Genomic DNA, 12,890 nt, shown 5'->3' with positions numbered 1-12,890 from the left:
CCAGTGGTGAATGAACACGATGAAAAACAAAACTACAGGTAAAAGTCCACATGAACTATTATTTAGTTTTTCGCCAAGAGATATCCTTCAAAATAATGTTTTGTTAGCATTACACGACAATAATCTAACAAGCAAAGAAGATATACAAAAACTACGAGAAGCAACTTGAGGAACAGTAACCCAGAAACGACAACAAGTTAAGAGCGATACGATGATCATCATACAAAACCAAAAGAATTTCACGTTAATGACTTAGTGCTAGTCGAAAATGAACCTTCTAGTTCTGGAACGTCGAGAAACCTGGCGCCACGTTTCAAAGACTCCTTTATAACTAAGCAATTTCTTGGTAAAGACGCATCAGATAAGAGGAAGTCATGGTGCCAACTTCCTCCTAGTTTTGAAGACGACAGCGATGAAGCCGATGATAAAAGCAACGACCATAGCGAGGGCGCTATACATTGCCAGGATAGCCGACTGTAAGGTAACCCTATGCAAAAAATTAATTCTAATCGGAGTGGCATCACCTTTACATCAAAAGCAACACTTGAATTTCAACTGCCAACGCGAACGCAGCTACTGTGCGATATAATCTAACTTTTCAAATAAACTTTGTGAACTATAAATTTAATATACATATAAATAAACGACCATCCTGAACATTGAAAAGTTTCCGAATAAAAACCTTTCACAAATTTGATGTTTTACAAGAAAACTTAAAATTTTTTTACGAATATTACAGTTGAAGTTATTACCATATTTAGTAAAAAAAAAACTCCCACACTGCTGGTCTTTTTATTCCTGGTAGCATTTTGATTAAATAGTATATGCAAAATACTTTCAGAACTTTCTTTATAAAACATTAAAAATTGTATGCCAATATATATATAAGTTGCTACCCAATTTAAATGTTTCACTATTCTTGACGCAAATATTATCGACAGTTAAAACACTTGCACTTAACCACATGTATACGTAAATACAGTTTCGAATCGCAACCAAGCTGCCAATTTGTTTAATTCAAAACCTTTTTCTACTTTATTTGCGTTGACACCGCTTACGCGATTATAGCCGAGTAACAACAGCGCGCCAGTCGTTTCTTCTTTTCGCTACGTGGCGACAATTGGATATTCTAAGCGAAGCCAGGTCTTTCTCCACTTGGTGCTTCCAACGGAGTGGAGGTCTTCCTCTCCCTTTGCTTCCCACGGCGGGTACTGCGTCGAATGCTTTCAGAGCTGGAGTGTTTTCGTCCTTTCGGACAACATGACCTAGCCAGCGTAGCCGCTGTCTTTTAATTCGCTGAACTATGTCAATGTCGTCTTCTATCTCGTACAGCTCATCGTTCCATCGTTCCATCGAATGCGATATTCGCCGTTGCCAATGCGCAAAGGACCATAAATCTATCGCAGAACTTTTCTCTCGAAAACTCACAACGTCAACTCATCAGATGTTGTCATCGTCCAGGCCTCTGCAATATATATATAATAATAATATATACGGGAAATATGAAAGACTTATAGAGTTTGGTTTTTGTTCGTCGAGAGAGGACTTTGCTTCTCAATTGCCTACTCAGTCCGAAGTAGCACCTGTTGGCAAGAGTTATCCTGCGTTGGATTTCTAGGCTGACATTGTTGGTGGTGTTTACACTGGTTCCAAGATAGACGAAATTATCTACGACTTCAAATTTATGACTGTCAACAGTGACCTGAGAGCCAAGTCGCGAGTGCGACGATTGTTTGTTTGATGACAGGAGATATTTCGTCTTGCCCTTGTTCACTTCCAGACCCATTTGCATTGCTTCCTTGTCCAGTCTGGAGAAAACAGAACTAACGTCGCGGGTGTTGAGGCCGTTGATATCAATATCATCGACATACGCCAGCAGTTGTCCACTCTTATAAAAGATTGTACCTGGTCGATTGAGTTCTACAGCTCGAATTATTTTCTCCAGCAGCAGGTTGAAGAAGTCGCACGATAGGGAGTCGCCTTTTCTGAAACCTCGTTTGGTATCGAACAGCTCGGAGAGGTCCTTCCGGATTCTGACGGAGCTTTTCGTGTTGCTCAACGTCAGTTTACACAACCGTATTAGTTTTGCGGGGATACCAAATTCAGACATCGCGGCATAAAGGCAGATCCTTTTCGTGCTGTCGAAAGCAGCTTTGAAATCTACGAAGAGGTGGTGTGTGTCGATTTTCCTTTCACCTGTCTTTTCCAAGATTTGGGGCATGGTGAATATCTGGTAGGTTGTTGATTTGCCAGGTCTAAAGCCACTCTGATAAGGTCCAATCAGTTTGTTGATGGTGGACTTTAATCTTTCACACAATACGCTCGATAGAACCTTATACGCGATGTTGAGGAGGCTAATCCCATGGTAGTTGGCGCAAATTGTGGAGTCTCCCTTTTTATGGATTGGGCAGAACACACTTAAATTCCAGTCGTTGGGCATGCTTTCGTCCGACCATATTTTACAAAGAAGCTGATGCATGCTCCTTATTTATATATATGTATATTTGAATTGCTCGGCCGGTAATCCGTCGGCTCCTGCTTTGTTGTTCTTCAGGCGGGCAATTGCTATTCGAACTTCTTCATGGTCGGGTAATGGAACGTCTGCTCCATCGTCATGGATTGGCAAATCGGGTTCACCTTCTCCTGGCGTTGTGTGTTCACTGCCATTCAGCAGGCTGGAGAAGTGTTCTCTCCATAATTTAAGTATGCTCTGGGAATCGGTCACTAGATCACCTTTGAGGGTTCTACAAGAGTACGCTCCGGTCTTGAAACCTTCAGTTAACCGCCGCATTTTTTCGTAGAATTTTCGAGCATTACCCCTGTCGGCCAGCTTATCAAGCTCTTCATACTCACGCATTTCGGCCTCTTTCTTTTTCTGTTTTCAAATGCGTCTCGCTTCCCTCTTCAACTCTCGGTATCTATCCCATCCCGCACGTGTTGTGGTCGATCGTAACGTTGCGAGGTACACAGTCTGTTTTCTCTCCGCTGCGACACGTCACTCCTCGTCATACCAGTTCTTCTTTTGCATTTTGCGAAAACCTATGGTTTCGGTTGCAGCTGTACGTAAGGAGTTTGAAATGCCATCCCACAGTTACCTTACACCGAGTTGTTGACGAGTGCTCTCAGAGAGCAGGAATGCAAGGCGAGTAGAAAATCGTTCTGCTGTCTGTTGAGATTGCAGCTTCTCGACTTCGAACCTTCCTTGTGTTTGCTGACGTGCGTTTTTTGCTGCACAGAGGCGGGTGCGAATCTTGGCTGCAACAAGATAGTAGTCCGAGTCGGTGTTAGCACTGCGGAGCGTACGCACATCTAAAACACTGGAGACCTGTCTTCCGTCTATCACAACATGATCGATCTGGTTGGTGGCTTTTCGATCCGGAGACAGCCAGGTAGCTTGATGAATCTTCTTATGCTGGAGTCTAGTACTACAGATAACCATATTTCGGGCCCCGGCGAAGTCAATCAGCCTCAACCCATTTGGGGATGTTTCGTCGTGGAGGCTGAATTTACCGACCGTAGTGCCAAATATACCTTCTTTGCCCACCCTGGCGTTAAAGTCGCCAAGCACGATTTTGACATCGTGGCGGGGGCAGCTCTCATAAGCGCGCTCCAAGCGCTCATAGAAGGCATCTTTGGTCACATCGTCCTTCTCTTCCGTCGGGGCGTGGGCGCAAATCAGCGATATGTTGAAGAACCTCGCTTTGATGCGGATTGTAGCTAGACGTTCATTCACCGGAGTGAATGATAGTACTCGGCGACGGAGTCTCTCTCCAACCACGAATCCCACACCAAACTTGCGCACCTTTATATGGCCACTGTAGTAAATGCCACAAGGACCTACTCGTCTCAGTCCTTGTCCCGTCCATCGCATTTTTTGGACGGCGGCGATGTCAGCTGTTATTTTCGCGGACATCAACCAGCTGGGCAGCGGCACCTTCCCAATTAAGGGACCGAACATTCCAGGTGCATGACCTTAATTCGTAGTCCTAACAATAATAAATAATTCAAAACCATTGCAATATTTTCCAACCATCTGGAATCTGTCAAAAAGCTTGGCAAATATTACCGATCACCACATGAATCTCATCTTACTTACTTAGGGAATGGCCCTACTTTATCCATAAATCTATATTTATTATGAGAAGCATCAATATTTTTCACTTAAATCTATGTTTAACAATCACACATGCATTCAATTTAAGTTCCATTATTATACATAATTTAATAAAAATCATTCAACGTTATTTTGCAACACATACAATTTAAGTATTATTCGTACATTTGCTGAATATAATATTGTTATATGATAGGAAGCCATTGAAAATGAATAAATTAATTCGTACAAAATAGATTTTCTAGCAAAACACTGGATCTAGCATTACTTACAGGCACAAAAAATCATTTATTTGCAAAATCAATCAATCGAATATTACTATTTTGAAAAAACTAGTAACCAACGAAAAACTTTCAATCAACGAAAATTTAGTAATGAATTATTTCATGAAAACTATTGAATAAGTGAAAACTAGTTAACAGTAGAAAACTGTGTTCGCACAAACTCTGTTAGTCTATTTAATCCATGCGAAAGACAAGTGAAATGCATCATCTTAGATACATAACTTGGAAAGAATTAACAGTAGCCGACATACATACATACAAGTACATATGTACATATTTGACGCTGCATCTATAGCAATTAGTAGGACTTTGTTATACTGAATACCTGTATTGTAATGGATCGAATTAGTATACCATCTACATATGTATGTATTCGAATTGGCAATTGAACCAGGGGCGCAGCTACCTAGGACAATGCCCCGAGGCCCTCAAGCTCAGGGGGCCCTCGAATCCATACCAGAAATCGCGATTGAACTGAATTTTTGGCAACCCCGCTTCTACCGCCCGTTTTACCGTACGACACCGTAGAATTTCCCACGATTTGGATTTTTCCCGTAGAAACGAGTCAGCTGATTGCTCTCTCCCAAAGCAGGATTACCCGTCTCGATATACTGTAGTAATTATTAAAATTGTTTGAAATTTTATTAAACTTACTCAAAGTCAGAGTCGAATTAAAGAGTCAGATATAGGGTTATATATACCAAAGTGATCAGGGTGACGAGTAGAGTTGAAATCCGGATGTCTGTCTGTCCGTCCGTCCGTCTGTGCAAGCTGTAATTTGAGTAAAAATTGAGATATCATGATGAAACTTGGTACACGTATTCCTTGGCTCCATAAGAAGGTTAAGTTCGAAGATGGGCAAAATCGGCCCACTGCCACGCCCACAAAATGGCGGAAACCGAAAACATATAAGGTGTCATAACTAAGCCATTAATAAAGATATTAAAGTGAAATTTGGCACAACCGATCGCATTAAGGAAGCGCATATTTGGACGTAATTTTTTTTGGAAAAGTGGGCGTGGCCCCGCCCCCTACTAAGTTTTTTGTACATATCTCGGAAACTACTATAGCTATGTCAACCAAACTCTACAGAGTCATTTCCTTTAGGCATTTCCATATACAGTTCAAAAATGGAAGAAATCGGATAATAACCACGCCCACCTCCCATACAAAGGTTATGTTGAAAATCACTAAAAGTGCGTTAACCGACTAACAAAAAACGTCAGAAACACTAAATTTTACGGAAGAAATTGCAGAAGGAAGCTGCACCCAGGCTTTTTTTAAAAATTGAAAATGGGTGTGGCCTCGCCCACTTATGGACCAAAAACCATATCTCAGGAACTACTATACCGATTTCAATGAAATTCGGTATATAATATTTTCTTAACACCCTGATGACATGTACGAAATATGGGTGAAATCGGTTCACAGCCACGCCTTCTTCCAATATAACGTTATTTTGAAATCCATCTGATGCCTGCTCTGTATAATACGAGTATATACATTAGGAACCAATGATGATAGCGGAATAAAACTTTACAAAAATACGGTATTTGAAAAATATGTAAATGACGTATAATGAAATCTCGATTATACCTTTATCATGCGAGAGTATAAAATGTTCGGTGACACCCGAACTTAGCCCTTCCTTACTTGTTAATAGTTTGATTTCAGTTTTGACATTTTATATTATGAAAAATTGTAATTGAAAACTTAGATGTGTACAAAACTATACTTATATGCATATTGAGCAATGGCAGCATTGTTCAAATTGTTTCTGCTATAAGGAATTTTTTCTGTAGGTTGGCAGTGTTGTCAATTTGACGAATAGTGATATGTGCATTTTGTTATTCGTCGATGTGCGTATTAATGCTGTATATTGCTCTGATTTCAGCTACAGATCATTGAACAGCGCCAAAAAGGAGAAAATAGTAAACACAAATTGCCCAAAATTTACAAGGTTTTTAGGAAGTCATCTGTAAGTACATCTGGCCAAAATATTTCTTTTGATAGTGACTCAAATAATAATAAAGATAGTAACTGGAGTGTTAGTTGAGATGCCTACTGATGATGATTCGACAAGTATTGCAGTTGGAGATCCCTTCGCCGCAGATAATGTGAACGGGGATGATGTTTGCATGACACATACATATAAAAGCGGAGGGTTTGAAGGAACCACAGACCTTTACATTTTGCCACATTACGTACGAGAAATATGGATGGAGAGGATTGAGTCATGTGTAGAAGGCCAAGCAAGTGAGGACAGTTCACTGATTGCCTTGCCATTCACATGGGAGTGGTCAGAAACGATTCTCTAATATTTGGCTCAAGCAGCTCAGGACTTCCGGTCCTATACCAAGTATGCTCTGGGTAGCCAAAGAACATCCGTTTGAAAGCGAGCTAAGGTAAGAAGGCGAAACATTCCCTTCAAAGGGTTGTGCGCTGGGTTTGGGACTCGCTACATAGAAAACGTCTCCAATGAAAAAGTAAAAACAACCTCGGCTGAGAGACCTCCTTTTTGATGACGACCATGGTAAACGCACTAAGAATAACGATTTAAGGGCATGCACCTGGAATGTCTGGTCCCTTAGTTGGGAAGGTCTGCTGTCCAGCTGATTGGTGACCTTGTTAGAGGGAAGGATGACATCGGTGTTAGTGTAGGATTCGTGGTGGGAAAGAAGCTCCGTCGCCGAGTACTGTCATTGACCCCATTGGATGAACGTCTAGCCACAACCCGCATCAAAGCGAAGTTCTTCAACACATCGCTGAATTGCGCCCACAGTCCGATGGATGAGAAGGACGATGTGAACAAAGATGCTTTCTATGAGCACTTGGAGCGCACCTATGAGAGCTGCCCTCGATCCTCAAATGGATTGAAGCTAATCGACCCGAAATATGGTTATCTGTAATACTAGATTACAGCATAGAAAAATTCAGCAAGCAACCGGTCTGCCTCCGGATGGATGGAAGACACGTCTCCAGCGTTTTAGGTGGACGAACTCTTCTAGGCCCTAACATCGTCTCGGACTACTATCTTGCTGCATATAAGATACAACACAGTAGGGGTTCGACGTCGAAACGTTGCAATCACAAAAGATAGCAGAACGATTTTCTACTCAATGGAGTGCTCTCTGAGAGCACTCATCAACAACTCGGTATAAGGGAAATGTGGACGTCATTTCGAGCTCCTTCGGTACACATGTAACCGAAATCATTAGTTTTCGGAAAATGCAAAAGAACAGCTGGTACGACGAGGAATGCCGTATCGCAGAGTGGAAAAAGCAGACTACCTACCTCGCAACGTTACGATCGATCACAACACGAGCGGGATGGGAAAGATACCGAGAGTTGAAGAGGGAAGCGAAACGCATTTTGAGACAGAAAAATAGAGATGCCGAAATCATGAATATGAAGCTGGCAGACGGGGATAATGCTCGAAAATTCTGAAAAAAAATGCGGCGACTAACAGAAGGTTTCAAGACTGGAGCATACTCGTGAAGAACCCAAGGAGGTGATCTAGTAACCGATGCCCAGAGCATACTAAAATTGTGGAGGGAACACTTCTCCAGCCTGTTGAATGGCAGTGAATGCATAACGCTAATAGAAGGCGAACCCGCTTCCAACTGTGACGATGGAGAAGACGTTCCATTGCCCGACCATGAAGAAGTTCGAATGGCAATTACCCGCCTGAAGAACAACAAAGCGGCGGAGGCCGATGGATTGCCGGCCGAGCTATTTAAACACGGTGGCGAAGAACTGATAAGGAGCATACATCAGCTTCTTTGCAAAATATGGTCGGACGAAAGCATGTCCAATGATTGGAATTTAAGGGTGCTCTGCCCATTCCACAAAAACCGAGTCCTACCATCGGCGTCAACTACCGTGGGCCATCGCATTTATGGTTCTATTGATCAACAAACTGATTGGTCCTTATCAGTGTGGCCGACCAGGTATTCACCATGAGCCGTGAAAAGAGAATCGACACAGACCACCGCTTCGTCAAAGCTGCTTTTAACAGCATGAAAAGGAGTCACCTTCATGCCGTGATGTCTGTGTTTGTTTCCCCGCCAAACTAATACGTCTGTGTAAACTGACGTTGGGCAATACCAAAAGCTCCGATAGGCGACTCCCTATCATGCGACTTCTTAATTCTTCTGCTTTCCTTTTCCAACAACATCAACCAGCACTATAGGTGTTTTTCAAAATTGTATTACGTTTCGTGTTCTAAATATTGGCCAGTTAATCTTTTTGGTTGTGTTATTCCACATTGTCAACCCTGCTGGAATAATGTTTGTTGTACGGGAATTCGAGATTGGAAGCATTTGTCGGAAAGAATTAAACAACGCTCGAGTGGGCATTCGGAAGCATGTGCTGTGTCTGAATTTTGGAAAAAAACGATACTAATACCAGAGAACTTATAGTATATCAAAGATAAGGTTCAGGGTGCGGTCATTTTTACGATATTTAATTTTTCGAAGATGTACTGTTTTGGATGAGCGTGTTTCACAATAGAAAATTGTTCGGGTCTTTCACCAGACTTGACATCAGGGGCACGAAGATAGCAGAATTGAGCATTTTCAGCATTAAATGATAATTTATAATTTATACATTTTTTCTGTATCTATATATATAAGAGAAAGTGACGTTAGTTACTACGCTTATAACTGGAGAACGCCTGGACCGATTTCGGTGATTATCACCAATTCGGACAGGTCTCCGCCCAAACAAGGAGAATACTTAAGAAAATTCTGGAAAATTTTCCAAAAAAAAAATTATGAAGAAAATAAATTTTCAAATACGATTTTAAAAAGGAAATAAAAACGAACATGATTTTAAATGCTGGCGCATAACTCAAATTTTGCCAATTATTTTTTTAAAATGTTCGTTGAGACTCGAGGATGGTTTTTATGGCGAAAAAAAATCGAATAATTGCAGGAAAACCCCTAAAAAGAGCCCTTTTATTTTTCCCATACAAACGAATGAATGCTGTTAGTAACGCTAATGCTCGAGAACAGCTGAACCAATCTTGATGAAATTTTCAGAGGTTATTCGCTGTGGATCGAGGAAAGTTTAGAAATAAAAAAACCGTGTGCTTTTCGTGAGGAAAAGTCGGAAAGTTGGACAATTCCAAAAAAATAACTTTTTTTCATACAAAAATTTTTTTTTCAACTATTTTCCTTATGTTTTTCAATTGTGAAATTTGTCGTTTGCTTTCTTTATTCCGGTTATTCAAAAAAAAATTATTGAAATTTATTCCGTGAAAACGTTTTGTGTGTTTCACACAAAGTGCTCAATTACAGATTGAAATTTGTTATGATGCCACGAAGAGGTCGCGTTCGTTTTGGCATCAACATAAGTATGTATATTGACAGCCCATGGCACATGACCGAGTATTCCGAGGATGCGATGACTTACGAATGAAATTATGGATCGCGGGCAATCAGCAAGCGATCGTCACGATGTCAGAGGACAACTTTTCAAACAACAGTGCGATGTTTTGTAAACTTTATCTTAAAGCAACGTACATATATGTGGTGCTGCTAGATGCCGGATGTACTCTGTTGAGTGGCAAAAGAGAGGTTTGCCGCACGCACATATTCTTCTTTGTATGGTGGATGGTGGTTACACCAAATTCATTTCTGCGGAAATTCCTGATCCAGAGATAGAAGCAGAATTATACGAAACCAATATGGTTCATGTACCTTACGGACATCACAATATCACTTCGGTTTGTATGTCTGACAATAAATGTACGAAACACTGTCCAGGTGCTTTTCTTTCGGAAACACAAACTCGAAATGATGGATATCCAATGTATCAGCGTCGCTCACCAGATGACAATGGCAGAACATTTAGGATTCAATTTAGAGGCGTGAATATCGAAGTTAACAACACTTCGAAGTCGACAACATATGGATTGTACCATATTCGCCACTGTTGTCTAATTCACATTCAAAAGTCATGTCAATGTTGCGTATTGCAGTTTGGTGTAATCGATAAAATACGTGTGTAAATACGTCACCAAAGGAAGCAACATGGCGGTTACTGATCTTGAACGATACGGTCGATACGTGAACTGCAATAAAGCGCTTTGTATGATATTTACTTTTGCGATTCATGAACGTTTTCCGACTGTTGTGCGCCTCACAGTTAATTTGGAGAATGACCAAATAGTCTATTTCAAGACAGTGAATACAGTACAGAAAATTAACATTTACGAGTTTTTTCTCAACTTTCGTCAGTGAACCGTTTGCGAGAACTTGCTCTATTCGGAAATATCTTGATATTATACATACAATTACAATTACAATTGCTGGAACATGATATTCACTGGAATGGAGTTCGCACACTTTTCGCGATGATCAGCCATCAAATTAGCGTCAATTATGGAATACGAACAAAAATGGCATTGCCGAAGACATTTTACATCGTGTTCGCTAAGAATTGGAAATGGGTAAATTCCGGTGGTTTGATTTCAATTCCATCTTCCCTTTACCAATTCACCAAAGATGAACTCATCACGAATATTCGGACATTGGACAAATTATCGTAACTACAATTCCTTAAGTGCACGCGCAATGTTAGCTGCCAAAAATACCGATGTTGTTGACTTAAACTGGAAGATTCAAAGTCAAATTCCGGGAGAATTGCGCTCATACAAATTGATCGATCGTGGAATTTTAAAATTCTTTGAATAGGCTTGGTATGCCACCGCATCATTTGCGTCTCAAAGTTGGATCTGTCGTTATTGAAGTGAAACTTCTTTACGCGCGCTTGGCTTGGGGAGTAAGCTGACGAACGCGTTACGAAAAGTGTGATCAGGCGAGGCGAACGGTAATTGGTTGGGGATATAGGCAAGCGTCAGCAGTGCGCGCGCACATTTTTCTTTCTTTTTCTTACAGCTGGAAATGAAATATGTGTATACTTCAGTCAGTAGTTCGTTTGCGAGTTTACTAGCGTTACGCGAATGGTGATAGTTTGGTTATTTCGTTGTAATTTACTGTAATTTTATTGCGTTTTGAAACAATTTTATGAATTAATATTGTTCAATACATTCAATATTTTACGTTTAAAGTGAATAAAATTGTAAATTTATTTTAAAGTTTATGTTTTGGGAATTTTCGGGTAAATAATAACAAATTATGGAGAAAAGTGACACAGACTCCGAGTATCAAAGCGGTGCTTTAGGACCACCAACTAAGAAGAAATTACGTACGGAAATTGTGCATAAAAAGTGTGTGACAACAGATTCAAGACAAGATTTTAAACCTAGTGAGACCCAATCAATTGATAATGAATCACGAAGGTGAGTACGCATCTCAAACCAGCTAGCGTCGTAGCGTCATATGCATTGTTGCTTTGTCCTTGACTATTTTCTCCCTCTACTAATATGCGGCATTCTACTCTCGACATTGGGACGCGTTTGATTCTCTGTCCTTTTCTTGCCTCTCTTTCTCTTTTCCTCTCGCTTTTTCCTTGTTACTCCTCCGTATCTTAGCCTCACGTTTCTACAATTTACTTCAGCAAAGTTCTAAAATAGATTAACATAAAATTTAACTAATCCGTAAATTATAAAATACTTATTAATTGTAGAGGTTTACCATTACAAATAATTGGTGACATCGTGATTGAACATGACAATAATCAAATGGAAGTTAATGATGGAAATCTCACTATAGATCATGTACAAAAACCGAGACAATTGATTGAAGTTAGGTACATTAATTTCGATTTTACTTTTATGATCATTCATGACTCTAATAATAATTTACTACATTTACACAACTGAAATTACGGAATTATAGGTTAAATAAAGCGCCAAAAACTTCTGCAGAACGTGGTCGAGATTTCAGAGCACGAAAAGCACTGCTTAAACAACAATGTAAGCAACAACAGGAACCAGATGCAATAGTTGAAATTGCTAATGATACCTCGAATATAATAACTTCGAACATGGACATTCTATTACGACATATTCGTGAAGTTGATATTGGTCAGTCATCAATTGGTGATATATGTGCTGCTCACTGTGTTTTGGACGATGGAACAAACATCATAATGGTAGTTGTTTACATTTCGCCCAATAACACAGTTAATAATATCATAAAGTTTATATACAGAAGACTTATGATTTATGGTCGAGTAGGTTCTGAAGAACTAGGAGAAAACTATCATATCATACGTTGCCACTAATCTTAGCAGGAGATTTCAATATCAATTTCGCATCCGAAGATGGACAACTCTTGATAAACTTTCTACGAGATAAATTAGAATTACAAATGAATAATGACCGTAATGAGCCAACTACAAGACATGGAACAACAATCGATGCAGTTTTTTCTAAATTTCGGTCTAATTTTAATTCTAAAATATATGTATCGTATTTCTCGTATCATAAGCCTATTGTCTCGGTTTTACAATCAACCACAGTAATTACTGATGTACCCAATAATGAAAATAACGAATAAAACAATGAAAACAAGTAAAAGATC

General features: G+C 40.0%; 1 protein-coding gene across 1 annotated transcript; it reads left to right on the top strand.

Annotated features, from left to right (window-relative positions):
• The first annotated feature begins 11,523 nt into the window (after nucleotides 1–11,523).
• Nucleotides 11,524–12,591, top strand: LOC126765168 (uncharacterized). The gene is made up of 3 exons (XM_050482747.1): nucleotides 11,524–11,704; nucleotides 11,992–12,114; nucleotides 12,204–12,591. The coding sequence occupies exons 1-3, from the start codon at nucleotides 11,541–11,543 to the stop codon at nucleotides 12,589–12,591; spliced, it is 675 nt and encodes a 224-aa protein (XP_050338704.1). The 5' UTR covers nucleotides 11,524–11,540.
• Nucleotides 12,592–12,890: the final 299 nt, after the last annotated feature.

The sequence above is a fragment of the Bactrocera neohumeralis genome, unplaced genomic scaffold, assembly GCF_024586455.1.
Source record: "Bactrocera neohumeralis isolate Rockhampton unplaced genomic scaffold, APGP_CSIRO_Bneo_wtdbg2-racon-allhic-juicebox.fasta_v2 cluster10, whole genome shotgun sequence".
In the NCBI taxonomy this organism is placed as follows: domain Eukaryota; kingdom Metazoa; phylum Arthropoda; class Insecta; order Diptera; family Tephritidae; genus Bactrocera; species Bactrocera neohumeralis.
Note: the sequence above shows the minus strand (reverse complement) of the source record. Positions and strands in the feature narration are given on the sequence as shown.